The sequence below is a fragment of the Zingiber officinale genome, chromosome 7B, assembly GCF_018446385.1.
Source record: "Zingiber officinale cultivar Zhangliang chromosome 7B, Zo_v1.1, whole genome shotgun sequence".
Taxonomy (NCBI): domain Eukaryota; kingdom Viridiplantae; phylum Streptophyta; class Magnoliopsida; order Zingiberales; family Zingiberaceae; genus Zingiber; species Zingiber officinale.
The window spans coordinates 63529809-63549911 of NC_055999.1; the positions used below are offsets into that span (position 1 = coordinate 63529809).

Sequence of the window (20103 nt, forward strand, 5' to 3'; positions counted from 1 at the left end):
CAAAATATCATGCAGTTGTTTATACAACAATCAATCTTTTTTACAGGCAAACCTAAACCTCTAATTAATGTTTTTGTACCGTAAAAACTATCAGCCATTATATTATCAGTAGGAAGCAATTTTGACATCAATTGATATATGTCATCGTGACATCTTTCTGGAAAATGATGTCATGCTTTTATATTCAATAACCTTGCAGTAGTTGATAGTTGAGAATGATCAGAGGGAATGTCTTTCCATACTTCTCTTTCACTAGCATTTAACATTTCATATAATTATTGATATTTGTGTGTTGGTGTTTCATCTATATTGAAATAATCAACTGCAGCATTCATCGCATCATGGATCATTGATTGTATTCTAATATTATTAGTTGATGATTCAGGCGCAGTAAAAGTTGTGACAAATGACAAACCACCAGAAGGTCTAATTGATTCATACAAATAAGGTTTTTTGTGACAATACCAATTGTAGTAATTTGATACAAAATCATTTTTACATATATGTACTTTCGCGGTATCCACATCACGATAGGCTCTATTCCTAAATTTCAAATAATTACGCGGATACTGTAACTTAACACCATTCATATATTCTGGATGACTCTTAGCAAAGTTCACAAACTCTTTAACTTCAACAATAAAATCATCTCTAATGAATCAATTTTCTAATCGATTATATATCCAACGTTTGTTCATAGACATTTTCACCTAAAACTAATAAATTAAAAATTAAAAATTAGCTCAGATTAACATACTAACACAAAATAAACAAAAAGATTATATTATGTTATATATTAACATACTAGCATAACATATATCTTAATTGAAACATGTTAAATAACATAAAGTACAATTTACTAAATTATACCTGAAGATGTGTAATTCAACTGGAGAAGAGCAGCAAATGCTATCTTTTAACAAAATAAAAATAATTTAGCTCAAATTTATCACAAAAAAGGCAAGTTCAAAGCAGGATCTGCTATTAGTAGCCGACCGACCGCCAGTTGCCTGCTGGCGGCCGGCGCAGCCGCCAGTAGGCAACTAGCGACCGGCGCAGGCGCCAACTGCTTGCTGGTGGCCGTCACAGATGCTAACAGGCAGCTGATTACAGTGTAAACGCTAGCTGCATGCTGGCGGCCCGCCAGCCAGTGCAGACGGCAGCAGGCAGTTGCCAGCTGGCACATGGGGCGCTTGCATTGGAAAGAGGGAGAGAAAGGCGAGAGAGGACTTACTGGCAATTGGGGAAAATGAAAGGGAAGCCGCCGCAGGTGGGAAAAGACGCGAAGCTAAGGTTGGGTTAAGTGGGAATTATTGACAGAATATTTATTCCGTTGGTAAAAACCCTAAAATTACCGACGGAAACAAGTTTCCATCGGAAATCTAGTGGTATTTGCGACGAAAACTTGATTCTATCGATATTCCTGAATTTTTTTGTAGCGAGAGAAGAGAGAATAATTTTGATAATAATTGGAGTAAAAGGTGAAGCTGTCACCTTAGCGGTCCCTCAAGTGTAACTCCATACTCTTTGGAAGAGGATAAATTACGAATGACATTTATCTTAGCACAGCGACTCTTTGCATGGAAAAAATCAAACACTCAGTGAAACATTTTACATCCGTTGGAGATTGATCCTAATATCTATTTGAACAATCACCCATATAGATATCAACTGCGCCAACTTAAAAGGGTAACAATTAGGATGATAATAATAAAGCCATTTCGAGTGACCAATGTCGTACCACAACATAGCGACCATAGGGCATATTCTTAGCATCAAACTAACACAAGAGGCACTTTGCTCTCACACTTTATATTTGCTCGTAGGAGTCCACCTAGTAACTAGCTTACCTACTAATCGATATGCTTCAATGTATCTAGACAAACCAATTAAATCCATTTGATCTCGATGGCAACGATTGTCCTAATTTAGATGGGGCATGCATTAATGCACAAATAGATCGATCAATCCGACGAAAAGTCACCGATGAAAGCCTTTTACATCAACAAGATACGTAGTTCCTTTCTCGAATTCTTCAAAGAAGCTTAGGGATTGACAAACATTCGTATCTAAAAACTTTCTTTTTACTTAAATTTCAAAGTTCGGGGAGGAAAAAAAAAACAAAGAAGAGAAAGGCGTGCAATAATGCCATCAAACCCTCTCTTTTGCGAAAGGGACATATGCATGGTGGGATGCCCCCTCCCTCTAACCTCCCTTTTAGCTTTTTAACTTTTAGCAGCGACAAATATCTTTGAGTATCGCAATAGAATTAATGCTTGACGATGTCGTGCCCTGTGTTTCCATTCCACAAGAGGGGCAACTTTCTCGTAGGCCATCATTCATTAAGCTAAAGGAAGGCGGATATTGCCCTTGTCAAAGATACCACAACTTCTACATTTCTATCTACTTGATGAACTTTACTTTTCGAGATAGAGTAAAACGAGCATAAGGAGTTTCGTAATAGAACATCGTATTATCGTTGTCGATCTTATAGTGTAGTATAGTCATTTAGCTTCGCGGTATTACACTACTTAGCACACAATACCTCTTAAGCTACTTAGCACACAATACGTATTTTGTAATTTAGATAATGTGTGAATTTGTAAATACAAAAATATAGGGGTGTTTTTGGTGTAAAATTTTTTGTATGGATCTCGTCCTAAATTTGCCGATATTTCTACTTCGTTCTCCACTCGCTACGTAGTTCGCCATCGTTATTGGAGGTAAACCTACCGCCCCATAGTGCGGTGACGGGATTCGTACGTATTCACGCGGCATGCGAAGGATCGTGGTTGATATGCGATTTATTTGTATACTTTCTTGATATTTCGATATAGTTAGGGGCTGTAATGCTAGATATCGCAGTAGATTCCTAAATAAAGAACCCAAAGCAAAGCACAGAGAGAGAGAGAGAGAGAGGGAGAGGGAGAGACAGTGCGAGAACGAGCTTTTCTCAGTCTCGTCGCCTTTGAATCTTTCTGGATCCGCCGCAACGCGTCAAGAAGTTGAGTTCCCGGAACAAGAAGATGTGTTCGAGTGGGAAATTGATGGATCGTTTGAATCTTTGGTGCATTTCTTGGTGCCGGCGGTTCTCATCGTGATGGGAGCCTTATGGGGTCGATAGGGTTGTTCGGTTGTGTCTTTGGAGTGGTTTGCTGCCGTGGAAGCCTGAAGGTTGAGTTTGGAGCTTGATTTTGGAGGCGGGATGCCGGCGGCGGGCGCGGTGGATCACGGTAGGGCTGCTGCGACCGCCGAGAGGGACATCGAGCAGGTAATGCTCCGGAAGTTGCAGATTTTTTTTTCCTTTCATTTTTTTAGAGAATTAGTATAGTTTTTTTTAATCATTGTTTTACATTTGGACTGTTTGCTTGCTTGTTTGGAACTGTTGTCGGTTTATGACATGGAGATAAAACTTTGTTTGCAACTGGTATCTTACTGTTTATTTGAATAGATAAATTCCGCAGCTAGTTCTTGTTGTTTTCCTTTTCTTTTTGTCCTAAAACAGTAGTACCATACTCCTTCCCGCACAGTAGATAATGATTTTTTTAATCTCTCTAACTAGAAGTGGCATACTTAATACACCTAAACAACCAACTGATTGAAGCTTGTGCCAAGAGTTGAAATTGTTGTCGACAACACAAATCCAAAAGAATTCTGGGCATTGTTACCGCAAAAAGTGTTTTTAGCTTATGTAAGGAGATATGATGCTGAAAATTGGATGACCTAATGATAAGCTTGGTATTTCACTGCGTGAAATTTACAATATTTCTACAAAGCATCTCGATCCCAACTTTCCAAAATCGTGGGTATAAATATAGTAGGAATGTATGCTTCAAGACTTTAAGTGAGGTTTCAACTATGCATTGTTGTACAAAGTAAGACACATCTTATAAGTTTCACTAGCATTCCCTTTCAACTTGTTTTAGGCGGATTTTCATTCCTGGTCCTATGAATGAAGTTGAACAAATCCCCAAGATTCTGAAACTTAATATTGGTAATAAACACGTAATAAGAAGGCATCATCCGCTTGTGCAGGCTGCTGACTGAAGCATGCTTATTGCTTTTGTCACATGAAATTGTTGACAAGTTATTCCAAACTCTATCTCATTCATAAGTTTTCACTATTTAATCTATTGTTTCATCATTTTTACCTTTTGATGCTGTGATGCACACTCGGTGCCTCCTTTGCTTTTATGCATCACCTAATGGCTTTACAACCTATGCTTGGTTTCACATGTTCCAACTTATGTTAGACATACCATAGCATTTCTTTAATTTTCTATAGCTCTTCTGGTATAAATCTATTTTGTTTCTCGAGTTGGATTTGTCTAATATAAATAATTTGGCTTGTGTAGGCTATTACTGCACTTAAGAAAGGAGCACACTTGCTAAAATATGGGCGAAAAGGAAAACCCAAATTTTGTCCATTTAGATTGTCCAATGTAAGTTTCTTGAAACATTTTGATGTCAATGCTCGATACATGCTTGTGCTTGTATAAGAAATGCCCTAAATTTGTCCAATTGTTTACCAATTAATTTGATAATATACAAAACAATAAAAATCTACGTGTAGAGTTAAATTGAAGATGCACTAATTTCAAAATATCCTCCAATTGTTTCCTTTAATTGAAGATGCACCAATTTCAAATCATTCTTCTATTTATTTTTTTTTCAATTTTGTTTCCTTTTCAGCATTAATAGTTTCCTTCTCTGCATTAGTAATAGGCCTTTTGGTCAACCATGAACAGTATGTTCCTTGCAGACCATGGTGCATGGTATTAAAAAGTTGTAACCATAGTTATCTTGCTTGGAATATATAAATACTTTAAGTTAGACTGCACTTTTTAATATTCTGTAAATGTTTGTATGCTTCTGTGCAAGTTCTGAATGCCAGTATATCTCTATGTAGTATATTACTTTTTGTTTTATTTTCTTGCTACTCTGTCCTTTGATTTTATTCAGTAATATAAATATAATAGTTTAGATTGCACACGCACTTTTTTGCTATGAAAATGTTTGAGTCCACTAACTTAAGTTCTTTAAAATTCATTAGATGCATGAAGCCTTGCATTCTTTTCTTACAATGGTTATTTGTATGGGAATTGCTTCTGATTTTTTTTTTTGTGAGAATATCTTGGTGCCTTTTCACCAAGTCACTTTGCCTATTTGTTTTTACAGGACGAGACTGTCCTAATATGGTTCTCTGGCAAAGAAGAGAAGCACCTCAAATTAAGTCACGTGTCAAGAATCATGCCTGGACAGCGCACTGTATTTTCTCCATTTGGCTCTACTTTTCCTACATAAATGTTGTGTTCATATAAATTTAAGGAGTCATTGTGCTTTCAAATTAGACAATGTTTAGAAACTTCCAATTACAAGAGTCATGTAACCATTTGGAAACTTCATTTGCTGAACATGATTGGAGATATTGTTTCGCTTTTTTAGGCATTTCCTCTTCAATAAATTGCTAAAAGTTCGTCTTTTTTGTAGGATGTTTGCATTTGATTGGCATATGTTGTCTTTACATCATATATTGTTAAGGTTTGTATAAGGGTCAAGAATAGCTAAGCAAGGGCAACGCTTTTGGCATCAGAATAAGTTAGGGAATGTTGTATAGATTGAGCCCTTTCCCTAGAACCTTAAGCTTTCGGAATTTAGTGTTATTGGTCTTCTTCACAAAGTTAACAGATTCAACATGATTTTTGATAAATTATCAATCAAAAGTGTGTTCTTGAGAAGAATAAGAGGACCATCAATACTGGTGCTTAGTGATTTAGTCACCATTTGTAAGGAAGAATCGGAGGAGCTTAGCCATGATTGTTTTCAGGGACCTTATAACTTTAGGCAATGGCCAAAGGTAAAAGAAAAAAGTTATTAGTCAGCATGTCCCCATTATGGGAACAGCTAGTTTCTACAAGTTCTACTTTGTCATTTTTTCTCTATAATAAATGCTTCCTTTTTGAAGCTAGTATAGACCATCTGAGGCAGTGCCCTTTGAGTCATATTTTAAACTTGACCTTATGCCTGTTCACCATTGTACTCTTTGTTTTTCTCTTGTTATCATCATCTGCATCCACCCTAACAATGGCTTTAGTTGTCAACATAGATGTCAATGACCAATGAAATTAATCCTTTATTTGCCACACAACCATCTGAGACCACCTCTCTGAGTTCCTTATCAGGTAGAACCGTAGAAGCAACCAAAAGGTTATATTGTTCAATTTTTACTGACTCCTTATTCTAGTTCTTCATTTCAGAGTTTTTCTGTGACTAATCTGCCAAGATAGAGGATCTAGCCTGTTGAATTCTTTTGACCCAAACTGCTTAAGTTAAAGTCAATAATAATCCAAGATACTTGTTTGTGTTCATTTACAAACACAAGATATGTAAGACTAAGTTAATAACAGTCCACTCATCTAAGCACTTAAACCTCTTTCATTAGTATCTTTATTGGACTAAATTAGTGTCAAACTTTTATATTGGTTATATTCTATTTAGCCCAAGTATATATCATGGCAAATACTGTGTTTGTGTTGGTCTCAAAGAACAAAGATCAAACTCAGAGAGTAAGCAATGAGAGGTAAAAATTAGAGTTTCAGTGGATGCTATTTCTCTAGTCTTGGTTGAGTCAATTTTTTCCATTATGGTACAGTCTTAGTTCTCACTTTCCACTTTGAGCAGCCTCTTGCATAATGATCCTTGCTCTACCATATTACATTTTGCATTTTTATGGTAAGCCTGGAAGATGGATTGTTCACCTCCTTTTATCTTAAACTTCTGAAGTTTAATAAACCTGATAGAATCTTAGATTTTTGGTTTATGTGATTGGCCTAGAAAAGTAGATGTTAATGAGATGCTGATCTCATGAAGCTTGGCGGTTGTGAAGCTCATGTTTTTAGATTTATGTATTTTGATAGCTTCTCCTATTGCCTTAGTTTTCCTTAATGAAAGCAAAATATATTATTAGATTATTGACTTCTAAACATCAATCATATATATCTATTTTTTCTCTTTTCAGGCAATTTTTCAAAGATATCCACGACCTGAGAAGGAATGCCATTCATTTTCTCTCATATATGATGATGGGTCATTAGATCTTGTAAATTTCTCTTGCCACACTCTTTTGTTAGATTTCAATTGATATCAAGACTTATACTATTCTTTTTGCTTATTTCATGCTGTGACTAAAGCAAGATCTTTTTTTTTTTCTTTCTCAGCAGAATATTGTTCCTGATTTATCTTATTTCTTTTTCTCATATTGTAATATAATTGTATGTGCTAGATATGCAAAGATAAAGATGAGGCTGAAGTCTGGTTTGCTGGTCTAAAGACATTGATATCCCGTTATCCCCAGCGAAGACGGAGAACAGAGACAAGAAGCAATGGTGTATCATCGGGTACAAATAGTCCAAAGACATACACATGTAGAAGTTCACCTTTAAGCTCCCCATTTGACAGTGGAGATGGAATCCAAAAGGTTCTCTTCTTGCATCTTATTTTTTTTCTTTATTGTATCTGTTGTGTTTACCATAGAAGAAATTCCTCTGTTTCTGGTTAATTTGTAACAATATTGATACTCTTCAGCTTCGAAGTCCATATGGCAGCCCGCCAAAGAATGGTTTGGACAAGGCATTCTCTGATGTTCTATATACAGTGCCTCCAAGAAGCTTCTTTGCGTCGGATTCTGCTACGGTATCAGTCCATTCTCCGTCATCAGGATATTCAGACAACATAAATAGCTATACGAGGGGCAATTCATTGGATGCATTCAGGGTAAGCATGTCGAGTGCCATCAGTTCATCCAGTCAAGGCTCTGGTCATGACGACAGTGATGCTCTTGGTGATGTATTCATATGGGGGGAAGGAACTGGAGATGGAATTTTGGGTGGTGGAAATACTCGAGTTGGTTTCAGTTCAGGCGCTAAAATGGATTCTGTTTTACCAAAGGCTTTAGAATCTACAACCATACTTGACGTGCAGAATGTATCTTGTGGCAGAAGACATGCCACGCTGGTAACCAAGCAAGGTGAGATTTACACTTGGGGTGAGGAGTCAGGTGGTATGCTTGGGCATGGAGTAGATGCTGATGTCTTGCAACCAAAACTTGTAGATTCTCTTGCAAATGCGAATGTTGAATTTGTTGCCTGTGGTGAACATCATACTTGTGCTGTTACACTATCTGGAGAGCTCTATACTTGGGGTGATGGAATTTACAATTATGGGCTCCTTGGACATGGAAATCAAGTCAGTCATTGGTTCCCTAAAATGGTTACTGGACCATTGGAGGGTATGCGTGTCTCGTCAGTTTCTTGTGGACCTTGGCATACAGCAGTAGTAACCTCTGGAGGGCAACTGTTCACTTATGGAGATGGAACTTTTGGTGTGCTAGGTCATGGGGATCGCAAAAGCATTTCTATACCTAAAGAAGTAGAATCTCTTAAAGACCTCCGAACTGTGCGAGTAGCTTGTGGTATTTGGCATACAGCTGCGATCGTAGAAGTTATGTCTGGAAATTCATCGTCCAATTTCTCTTCAGGTAAATTATTTACGTGGGGCGATGGTGATAAAGGACGTCTTGGCCATGGAGACAAAGAATCTAGACTTGTACCCACATGTGTTTCTGACTTAATTGAACCAAATTTTTGTCAAGTTGCTTGTGGAAACAGCCTTACTGTAGCACTGACTACCTCTGGCCATGTTTATACAATGGGCAGTACAGTTTATGGTCAACTTGGAAATTCCGTAGCAGAGGGAAAGTTACCTGTCCGTGTTGAAGGAAAATTGCTTAAAAGTTTTGTGGAGGAAATCTCATGTGGTGATTATCATGTGGCAGTCTTGACTTCAAGAACTGAAGTCTATACCTGGGGTAAAGGAGCTAATGGCCGACTAGGACATGGTGATACTGATGACCGGAATTCCCCTACCCTAGTTGAAGCTTTAAAAGATAAACAGGTCAGAAGTGTCGTTTGTGGTGCTAGCTTTACTGCAGCAATTTGTATTCATAAGTGGCTTTCTGGTGTTGATCAGTCTATATGCTCAGGTTGCCGTTTGCCATTCAACTTCAAAAGGAAACGACATAACTGCTATAATTGTGCACTTGTCTTTTGCCATTCTTGCAGTAGAAAGAAGTCTCTTAGGGCTTCTATGGCACCGAATCCTAAGAAACCACATCGTGTGTGTGACCACTGCTATAACAAACTAAGCAAGACCTTTGAAATTGACTCTTCATCTCAGTCTTTAGTTAACAGAAAAGGAAGTTCAACACAGGATCTCACTGAAATTATTGAGGAGGAGAAGTTGGATCCTGTAAATGTGCAAGTTTCTAAATTTTCACCGGTGACATCCTTTAAACAAATGGAAAGTAGATCGTTCAAGAGAGACAAGAAATTTGATTTTAGTAGCAGTCGTGTATCTCCAGTTCCAAACGGAAGCTCACAATGGAGTGCCCTTAATATTTCAAAATCCTTTAATCCAGTATTTGGAACATCAAAAAAATTCTTCTCAGCTTCTGTTCCTGGTTCAAGGATTGTTTCTAGGACATCATCACCAACGTCCAGACGCCCCAGCCCTCCTCGTTCTACCACGCCAACACCAACACTTGGTGGGCTTAGTTCTTCAAAATTCATGATCCAGGAAGAGAGAACCACAAACGAAAAACTTGGCCAAGAAGTTACCAGGTTAAGAGTTCAGGTAAAAGTCAACTGGAAGCTTGAGAACTGACAAAAGCTATTTGTTTTTCATTTAGTGTGTAATTATGATGCACTGCCAATTTTCTTGAGGGAACTCAACTTCAACATTTTCTATTTTGCATAGAAGCCTTAGTCATTAAAATGCCCATTCTTGTAATGATTTGGGAGAGAGAGTTCCCGAACATAATTCGTGAGACATGATAATAGTCACCAACAAGAAAGAGGAACCTGAAACATTTCTTATCGCTAATATTCTTCAAGTTTGAGAATAAATAGCTTCATGTGCTATCTCGAATTCTTGCCTAGATTGCCATTTTTTTCTAGTTGGAGTTTAGGTATTTCGCATCGCAATGCTGCCGTAAGCATTTTATGTTCATTGAAAGGAGAAACTGGCCACTTTTAATAAACTTCTATCTAAAACTTTTTAGGTGGAAAATCTCAATCGCAAGGCGCAACTCCAAGAAGTTGAGTTGGAAAGAACAGCTAAGCAATTGAAAGAGGCAATTGCAATCGCAGGAGAGGAGACTGCAAAGTGCAAGGCAGCCAAAGAGGTTATCAAGTCACTAACTACACAAGTAAGAATATTATTACCTGGTGTTGTTTGCTTTTAGTGGTGCGTGAATCTCTTTTGACAATGTTTTCTTTCACTCTCACTTTATTACCTGTGTTGTTAGACTTCATCTTGGTTTTTAGGTTGTTCAACAGATATGCAGTGTGAGAATTCTCAGATTCATACACTTTGAATATAGGGTTGCATTGATTAGATTAATCCCTCAAATTCCATTTTCATGACATGCAAATCAGATTTAGTGTTGAACCACCTTTAATTTGCTTATTGCTGCTACTCTTACTGTCTTTAGACATTCATTTTTTGCTGGCTTATTTGTCTGATAGTTAAAGGACATGGCTGAGAGGTTACCAGTAGGAGCAGAAAAGAGCAGCAAATGCCCTTCTTTGTCATCGTTAAATCATACTTCTGCAACACCTGACATGTCCGACTTTTCAGTGGCAAATGTGGAGCAGTTAAGCATTAGCATAGCATCCTATGAGCTAGATTCAAACGGTTCGTATGGAAACAGATATGGTCCTAGTTCCACAAGCAATTCTAATAAAATTGGTTCAGTATCTGAAGTTGGGAATGGAAGAGAGGAGAAAATTTCCAACTCTACTCTTCCCTCCGAATGGGTCCAACAACATGAGCCTGGAGTGTATATTACTCTTACTTCTTTACCTGGAGGAATGAAAGATCTCAAGAGGGTTCGTTTCAGGTAATGCAAGTCTTTATGGCTTTAAACCAAATCATTGGTGAACATGGTTTACTACTTTCACAATTAGGTCATTGCTCCGAGTTCAAAATTTTGTAATAGTTTGTCGCTCTTATAGCTACTTTGCCATTAGTTAATATAGAGCTGTGGCTGATTCTTAGCATTCTAGGGCTCACAAAAACCATTGTTTTGTAGAATGTTATCATTTTTTATTTCTTCTATGAATGCAGCCGGAAGAGATTCAGCGAAAAGCAGGCAGAGCAATGGTGGTCTGAGAACCGTGCCAGGGTATATGAGCAGTACAATGTGCGCATGGTGAACCGGTTCCCTGCAAATGCCGGCAATGAAGTGCCTACTTAGGAAGAAACCTCCTAATACTATTCGAATTGGTTACTTCCACATTAGTAGCTTTAGCCCTCAGTTTGTTTGGCTTTCAGCGACACGTAAAAGATCGACGAGACTCTGTTATACAAAGTAGGTTTAGCTGATCATTCTTTTTTTGACCCTATTATTCTTGTGTGGAAAGTGGATGGCTTTTTAAACACATGTATATTCTTTTTCACACTGCTTAATAATACCTTGTTTGTAAATGCCATAAGCAATTGCATCTCCTATTGTGTTGCTCAAGTGTACTTGTATCGACAAAGTTCCATGCTTAAGCAATACATGTGCCGAACTGATACTTCTTGAAGATTTATTACTTCGTTTCGATAGTGTAGAGTCCCTCTCGGGGTGAATTGATATTGACTTTCTTGGGAATGAATTGACTCATCATCTTTAATTGTTCAAAGTTAGAATGAGGTGAACCCAGAGCTCAATAGAAGACAGTGGAACAGGGTGAGTGATTAGGTTATCAGTTAGAAAGCTCATCAAATATGCGAGAGAAATTAAACTTGGTAGAGTCATGTAGTATTTCGTTTTCGATCACGATACAACCGTTAAACAGGTTTTGTCGACAGCATGTATTGTCGTTCATAAGTAGCAACCACTTGAACATAGTCGAGTGTGGGGTTTTAACTATCAAACTGTCTTCTTTGTTCAAGGCAAGAATGATGAGAGACACTTGTCTAAAAAAGGTGCCTCAAAACCCTTTTGACGATGAACCATGGGAGACCATGATCTCTTTGCTACTCAAAATAGATCACTCAAATCAAATGTCGTCGACCCAAAACATAAGCCTACTCTGTTGCTTTGATCTCTAGACGAACCATTTTGAGCGAAATACACCGATAAGCCGAAGGTAATGTAGAAAGAAAGTAAAAGGTTCCAAGTACCCCCAAAATGGTGATGTTATACTGGCTTAAATAACATCGAAACAATAACAATCTCAACAACATGTTTACGAACTTTTATATAAATCAATACACAACAGTACTTCGAACAACCACTTACTCAAGTTCAGCATGATTTGCCTCCTACAATGCCATTACAATAACACAAGTTTACTATCCTCTTGTTTAACACATATAGTAGATAAATGTTTCACTATCGAACTTAGAAACGAAAATGACCAGACTTACAAAAGTTAAAAACTATAAAACAAACTTGCCATTGTTATTGTGCTGATTCAAAATGTCAGCAAGTAGAAACAAAGGAACAAATCAAGATGTGAATTCTTAAAGACAACCTATAAATCAATCTAGCGATTCTTCAGTTTACCGACATTGCAGCAAAAGATGATGTTAATCATTCGAACTAAAAAACACATGTAGCACTCAGTTATAATGGCAGTTTTAACGCATATTAATTGATAGATACAAGTACTTTCTAATCACATGGTGTCTCACACAAAGCCAAGAATGCACTTGCATCTACTTGACGATATGATAATAATCTTACCTTTCCTATATATCACATATAAGAACATTGACAATACAAAATTAAGAGTCTAACAAAATGAACTCAAACTGCTTATAACTGTTGGCATTAGATATCTGAAACTCAATTATCAATCAACCATACAAGGGAACCTTCAATGAAAACACCAAGATTGCAACACATAGTTATGAATCTTCACACACACACACACACACACTTATCATGATGTGAACGACAAAAGTTGAACACCATAATTCAATATTGCACAATAGATTTATAAGCATACCAACTAATACAACCATATCATGCAGCTTTATCATGATCAGCACTAGCTACCAAAGAGAAGTCAAATCATGTTATCGGCAAACTGGAAGAAATAACCATCAACCATGTTATTGGCAAACTGATATGCACACAATCGGATTATACACACAGCTTACTTCTTCCCTATCACCATTCACCAACACACTTTTGAGACAAGAACCAGCACTATCAATCAAGAGAAACCATCAACTCCAGATAAAGCAGGTACTCTCAAATTCATCCAAGTTGAGTAAAATTCCACTCAAGCAAGTAAACTGATTGCCTCCAGATCAATAAACAGGAATTCAGAGGGAAATTGTTCCCTCGATTTATCGTTTGCTCTTTGATTCATCCATCATTTGGAAATCCAGTGTTCCAGTAAAATTCATGAACAGCAGTGAGGGCATCGTGCCAGTCCATTCTCGTTGCAGAGCTCACAGCGTCTCATCCTCCCTTCTTCCTCAACAAACACCTTCCGGCTTCCATAGCAATTGGAGCAGGGGATGAACCGCATCCCACCGCAGGCACCGCAGACGATCGCAGGGTCCTGAACGGCAACCCCATCGAGCATTTTCACCAGCTCCCCGGCCTCGTGCATCTGCCGGATCTCTTCCGCACCGCCGAGCCACCGGCTGCCAATGTACACCTGGGGCAGAACGACCGGCCGGCCCTTCCCCAGCAACTCCTGCAGCTCCCGGCGGAAGGATGCGTCCATGGAAACATCGCGCTCGTCGACGGAGACGTGGAAGCCGCGGAGGATGGCGCGGACGGCGGAGCAGTCCCCGAAGGTGCGCCGGATGCTGCGGAGCGAGGTGGAGTAAAGAATCAACTTGGGGCGCTTCGGCTCGTCGGCGAGCCGCCGCCCGAGGATCTTCGACGAGGCTCTCCGTTGGGTGTTGTAAGATAACGATCGCAGAAGGGAGAAGGACTTCTTGAATAGGGAAGCACCGGAAGACGAGGACGACGAGGAGGAGGTGGAGGAAAAGCTCGACACAGGGGTCAACCTCTTGGAACAATCGGCCATGATTCCGACGATGAGCTCACCGTCTCCGATCAGTGCGTGAGGGGAGATCCTAGGGTTCGAAGGACGAGCGACGCAGGTAGCAGCCAAGACAAGGAGGAAGATCAAGCGGCGGCCTGATATAGAAGATACTATCCGTGTGACGCAGGACAACGACAAAAGGAGAAACCACGGCGGCGAAGAGCGGCGGCCGGGCGGCAATGAGAGAGCGAAGGAAAATGTTCACGAGAAGGCGCAAGCCTTTAACGACAAAAAGCCAGCTTTTTTTCTAATTTAATTAATTATAAAATTATTTTAAAAATAGATTTCAGCTATCTTTTCTCTTGTTTTAAATAATAATAATAATTTATTAATGCGTGTAGCAAATCCATTTTTAAAATTTATTTAAGTAGTTAATTATATAACTATTTTTAAAATAGATTTCAACTGCCTTTCCCTTGTTTTAAAAAATAATTATTATTTTTTAATAAGTGTAGAAAATTCATTTTTTATTTATTTAAGTAGTTAATTATAAAACTATTTTTAAATAGATTTCAGATATCTTTTATCTTCTTTTAAAAATTATTATTATTATTATTTTAATATGTGTAGAAAATTAATTTTTTAAGTAGTTAATTATAAAATTATTTTTAAGATAGAGTTCAGATATCTATCTTTTTTTAAATTTTAATGCGCGTAGAAAATTTATTTATTTATTTAAGTTGTTTATTATAAATGGCTATCTTAATAGGAAAGCAATAAGAGGAAACGTGGAATAAATGCAAGTCTAATAAGTAGAAGGCAAAGGAAAGGAATGGAGGCGAAGGCAGGCGGGATTTAAGTTAAGGTCGACTAAAAAGGTGTAACTTGTGTTGGATTGTCGATGATTTGATTTGGTTTGAACTCTTTCAAGCATAACGTGTGAGAACATGAAAAAAAAAAAATCAGTCTAAATTTAAAAAAATATTAATCAAGCTGATTAATATCGTGTCTGAAATGATCGTTCCGGTCTCACAAATATTTTCTATCGATCATCAGAATAAATCGAGAAGTACTTATGTCAGGTGATCTAGAAGTACAATATCTCTTAATTGTAAATCTTATTGAAAGAAATTTTTTTTATAAATATATCGTATCTAATATATCGTATCTAGAAATCAAACGAATGTCTGAGAGACAATTGAATTCGCTTTTGCCATCGTTAAAGGACAACACCATAGTAATTAATCCAAAGGCTAAAATTAAAAATAAATATGCTCATTTAAAAATCTGAAAATTAAGTATAGAATTCTATAATTTTAAGTACATCATTTTTATCCATTGCTAGAGATTAAAGTACCTTTTTAAGTTAAATAAAATTGAATAATATTTTTTTATCTTTTAATTAATAAATAGTTTTTTGTTTTAAGTTGATATTTGGCCATTTTAAATATATATATTTTATTATGAGTTTGGTACGATTATGCTTATTTAAATAATTTTATTCTAATGTAAAAAAAAATGGCATTGAAATAGTATTTTATCCTATTTTTATTTTAAAATACTATTGTTAGTGGGAACATTCGATGCGATCGATGTGTCGCGTAAAAGAAAATCTGCCGGGAAGCTTCGCGGAAGCTCGCTTCCCGCCACGCTCTTCCCTCCTTCTTAAGCTCCGTCGAATCCATGGCGCAGACGAGGAAGAGGAAGAGGAAGAGGAAGAGGAGGGCGGAGAAGGCAACGAACGCTTCCACCATGAAGCTATGCGTGCCATCCTTCTTGGCCTCCCATTCAAAGAAGGGAAGCAAGAACTCCTCCTCTCGCCGATGTTCCGCCGCCGGGTCCTCCGACGGCGACTCCTCCACCTCCTCCTCCCTCTTCCGCTCCGCCCTTCTCCCCTCCTTCTCCGCCCGCGAGCTCGAGGCTGCGCTACGCCGCCTGGGCCCCGTTAAAACCGCCTCCGGCGTCGACCTCACCGAGGCCGAACTCGCAGCGCTGCTGGCGGAGCCGTCGCCGCCGGAGGCAGAGGGCGAGCTGCGCGAAGCCTTCGCAGTGTTCGACGCCGACGGCGACGGGAAGATCTCCGCGGAGGAGCTGAGGAGCGTGCTCGACAAGCTGGGGGACGAGGCCTGCTCCCTGGAGGACTGCCGCCGGATGATCCACGGCGTCGACACCGACGGCGACGGCTTTGTCTGCTTCAACGATTTCGCCCGCATGATGGACGGCCAGCGATGCTTCTGAGGGCAGCGATTTGAACTGGAGAAAGCAATAAAACAGGAATCTTCATCTTGTAAATGATTGAAACAAAATTCAGTACTTCTCTAATAATAATAATAATTAATTTTGCATAATATTTATTCGGCAATTTATCAAATCACACACTTAAATATTTTAATTGACCAAAAGACGTATGTTACTTTAATTTTTACCAAAGGGCGCATTTTTTCAAGTGCACTTCCCTTTTTATCCTTCTGACAAATTAAACATTTTTTTTGTCGTTTTCCTTTTCTCTCTCTTCTCTTTCCTATTACCTCTTTCATCAACGAAATGTAAGATTTAGTTATTTTTTTTATAACATTTTAATACATTTAGAGAAGTTGAAATAAACAATGGATAGCATAGTTAAACTCCTTGCAACATCAGGAATCTCGGTCAAAACCCACTGATGGACCTAGAGAGCTCCGATTGCACCCATTTCAGTTTCTATGGATTCCTGGTGTTACAAGGAGTTCAAATATGCTATCCATTGTTTATTTTGATTTTTAAAAGGTGTTAAAATAGCAAAAGAAAAAATCAGCAAAAAGGCTCCAAATCAGGCCCACGTTGGGCCTGATATGGAACCATATCAGGCCCAACGTGGGCCTGATATGATTCCATATCAGGCCTAACGTGGAGCCTTTTTGCTGATTTTTTCTTCTCCTATTTTAACACCTTATAAAAGTCAAAATAAACAATGGATAGCATAGCTAAAATCCTGAAATGAGTGTAATCGAAGGTCTCTAGGTCCATCAGTGAGTTTCGGTCAAAATCCACTGATGGACCTAGAGAGCTCCGATTGCACCCATTTCAGTTTCTATGGATTCCTGGTGTTGCAAGGAGTTCAAATATGCTATCCATTGTTTATTTTGACTTTTAAAAGATGTTAAAATAGCAGAAGAAAAAATCAGCAAAAAGGCTCCACGTTAGGCCTGATATGGAATCATATCAGGCCCACGTTAGGCCTGATATGGTTCCATATCAGGCCCAACGTGGGCCTGATATGGAACCATATCAGGCCCAATGTGGACCTGATATGATTTTTCCTTGAGCTTCATACAATGTAGAGAAATTAATTTGATGATAGAAAACCAAGAGTTCTGTTAGTCCTATGATTTAATTATCTTTTTCTCAAGCATATTGTGCAAATTGATTCTCTGTTCCTCTGAACATTGTTTTATCAGTATATTGCAATATCTGCTAATACCTTTGCCTTAATACTGCATCATATCTTCTGTATTCTCAACATTACCCTCATGATTCACATTACAGATTATCCTTGGCTGTAGAATGCCAATAAGGCACCCAACGTAAATCTTGGTGAAACTGTTCGAGCAAGACTCCAGCAATTTTCAATGATGAATAAATTTAAAAAGAAAGCTCTTAGGGTGAGAATATTTTCTTTCATGATTTCTTTCTGTGTGAATGCTTGACATTTGTCCAGCTGATTATTCCAAGACACACCTAGTATTATTATGTTCATTCTAAAACTGTGTTAATGCAGGTGATAGCTGAACACTTGTCTGTGGAGGAGATTGCCGACATAAAGGAAATGTTTGAGAATATGGATATCAACAAAAAAGGGTAGATAAATTTTGATGAGTTAAAGTATGGTTTGCACAAGCTCGGACACCAGGTTGCTGATTCAGATGTCAAAGCATTATTGGAAGCAGTAAGTTATTGCTGAAGATGCAATCTTTTTTTTTTAAGTAAAAAAAATTGACTGTGGGTTATGACAATCACACAATTTCCATTGGCATTACACAATTATGGGGTGACAAGGGAAAACAAACACAAAGAATTAGACACAAATTCAAGCCACAACCCTACTAGATCCATCAAGAAATTCATCAAGAGTTGCTGACCAAACAAGATCCAAAGATGGACCTATCAGCAATATACTGATAAAACAATGTTCAGAGGAACAGAGAATCAATTTGCACAACATGCTTGAGAAAAAGACAATTAAATCATAGGACTAACAGAACTCTTGGTTTTCTATCGTCAAATTAATTTCTATACATTGTATGAAGCTCAAGGAAAAATCATATCAGATCCACATTGGGCCTGATATGGTTCCATATCAGGCCCAACGTGGGCCTGATATGATTTCATATCAGGCCTAACGTGGAGCCTTTTTGCTGATTTTTTCTTATGCTATTTTAACATCTTTTAAAAGTCAAAATAAACAATGGATAGCATATTTGAACTCCTTGTAACACCAGGAATCCATAGAAACTGAAATGGGTGCAATCGGAGCTCTCTAGGTCCATCAGTGGGTTTTGACCGAAACCCACTGATGGACCTAGAGAGATCCGATTGCACCAATTTCAGTTTCTATGGATTTCTGGTGTTACAAGGAATTCAAATATGATATCCATTGTTTATTTTGACTTTTATAAGGTGTTAAAATAAGAGAAGAAAAAATCAGCAAAAAGGCTCCACGTTAGGCCTGATATGATTTCATATCAGGCCCAACGTGGGCCTGATTTGGAGCCTTTTTGCTGATTTTTTTCTTCTGCTATTTTAACACCTTTTAAAAGTCAAAATAAACAATGGATAGTATATTTGAACTCCTTGTAACACCAGGAATCCATAGAAACTGAAATGGGTGCAATCGGAGCTCTCTAGGTCCATCAGTGGGTTTTGACCGAAACCCGCTGATGGACCTAGAGAGATCCGATTGCATCAATTTCAGTTTCTATGGATTCCTGGTGTTACAAGGAGTTCAAATATGCTATCCATTGTTTATTTTAGCTTCTCTAAATGTATTAAAATGTTATCAAAAAAATAACTAAATCTTACATTTCGTTGATGAAAGAGGTAATAGGAAAGAGAAGACAGAGAAAAGGAAAACGACAAAAAAAAGGTTTAATTTGTCTGAAGGATAAAAAGGGAAGTGCACTTGAAAAAATGCCCCCTTTGGTAAAAACTAAAGTAACATACGCCTTTTGATCAATTAAGATATTTAAGTGCGTGATTTGGTAAATTGCCGATATTTATTCGCCATAAAAATTACATTTTTAAATCCCAAATCATGGGAGATTATGGAACCTGATTAATTTTGTGATCACAATTAATCACTAAACGCTTTATTAATTACAATCATTTACATAGCAATTTACTCAAGAACTACTACAAAAAAAAACATGTAACATTCCATTTCAATACATCTCAGTTTCGATATCGAAGAGTCCTCAGACGACTTTTAAAATTACAGTAATAGAGAAACAGATCAACATTGATGTTAACAAAACCAGGAAAGATCACCATTGCAATTTATAGGAAATGGGAATGCCCACTTTTTTGGGATAAAATATCACTTTTATCCAGATTAATTAAATGAGACCCAGATTTAATTTAAATTATTAGTTAATTTAATTAGATTATTTTGATTCAATTAGACTCGGATTTTATTTAAATCATTAGTTAGTTTAAATGAATCAGTTTGATCCAAATCAGAATCGATCAAGTTGATTTAAATAATTACGTTTAGACTAGATATGATCAAATGATCAAATTTATTCTATTGAGTTAAATTTAATCAAAAGGGATTAGATTTGTTATAATGGTTTCAATTTAAACCAATAGACATTGATTTAATTAAATGGATGTGAGTTTAATTAATAAGTTTAAGATTGATTTAAATGGACTTAGATTGGATAATAACATAATATAGGTAAGATATCCTAATCTAATTAGATTAGTTCTAACGAGGACAATGGACCAATACAAGGATCAAAATTCTCAATCGACCAATTCAATGTATCAGTCCACTTAAGCTCCTTAAATA

At 37.6% G+C, this 20103-nt stretch overlaps 3 protein-coding genes and 1 long non-coding RNA gene across 4 annotated transcripts; 3 read left to right on the forward strand and 1 right to left on the reverse strand.

The window, feature by feature from the left end:
• Positions 1-2833: 2833 nt before the first annotated feature.
• LOC122005893 (PH, RCC1 and FYVE domains-containing protein 1-like) lies at positions 2834-11581 on the forward strand. Its single transcript, XM_042561135.1, has 9 exons — positions 2834-3271; positions 4356-4442; positions 5179-5268; positions 7019-7099; positions 7283-7477; positions 7585-9690; positions 10118-10264; positions 10584-10957; positions 11185-11581. Exons 1-9 carry the CDS (start codon positions 3206-3208, stop codon positions 11312-11314), a joined length of 3276 nt encoding a protein of 1091 aa, XP_042417069.1. The 5' UTR covers positions 2834-3205; the 3' UTR covers positions 11315-11581.
• A 1524-nt stretch (positions 11582-13105) lies between these two features.
• LOC122005894 (uncharacterized protein At5g39865-like) lies at positions 13106-14328 on the reverse strand. The gene has a single exon (XM_042561136.1). The coding sequence runs from the start codon at positions 14097-14099 to the stop codon at positions 13461-13463; it is 639 nt and encodes a 212-aa protein (XP_042417070.1). The 5' UTR covers positions 14100-14328; the 3' UTR covers positions 13106-13460.
• A 1381-nt stretch (positions 14329-15709) lies between these two features.
• LOC122003782 (probable calcium-binding protein CML36) lies at positions 15710-16411 on the forward strand. The gene has a single exon (XM_042558801.1). The coding sequence runs from the start codon at positions 15741-15743 to the stop codon at positions 16293-16295; it is 555 nt and encodes a 184-aa protein (XP_042414735.1). The 5' UTR covers positions 15710-15740; the 3' UTR covers positions 16296-16411.
• A 1209-nt stretch (positions 16412-17620) lies between these two features.
• Positions 17621-17875, forward strand: LOC122003783. Its single transcript, XR_006118097.1, has 2 exons — positions 17621-17698; positions 17815-17875. It is a non-coding gene; the product is annotated as an uncharacterized LOC122003783 (long non-coding RNA).
• The last annotated feature ends 2228 nt before the right edge of the window (positions 17876-20103 follow it).

Bases quoted from the DNA above. Each gene is read 5' to 3' on its own strand.
- LOC122005893 (XM_042561135.1), top strand. From the start codon at position 3,206: ATGCCGGCGGCGGGCGCGGTGGATCACGGTAGGGCTGCTGCGACCGCC. The intron at 5,269-7,018 runs GTATTTTCTCCA...TTCTCTTTTCAG, and splicing joins TCATGCCTGGACAGCGCACT to GCAATTTTTCAAAGATATCC. The intron at 7,478-7,584 runs GTTCTCTTCTTG...GATACTCTTCAG, and splicing joins GTGGAGATGGAATCCAAAAG to CTTCGAAGTCCATATGGCAG.
- LOC122005894 (XM_042561136.1), bottom strand. From the start codon at position 14,099: ATGGCCGATTGTTCCAAGAGGTTGACCCCTGTGTCGAGCTTTTCCTCC.
- LOC122003782 (XM_042558801.1), top strand. From the start codon at position 15,741: ATGGCGCAGACGAGGAAGAGGAAGAGGAAGAGGAAGAGGAGGGCGGAG.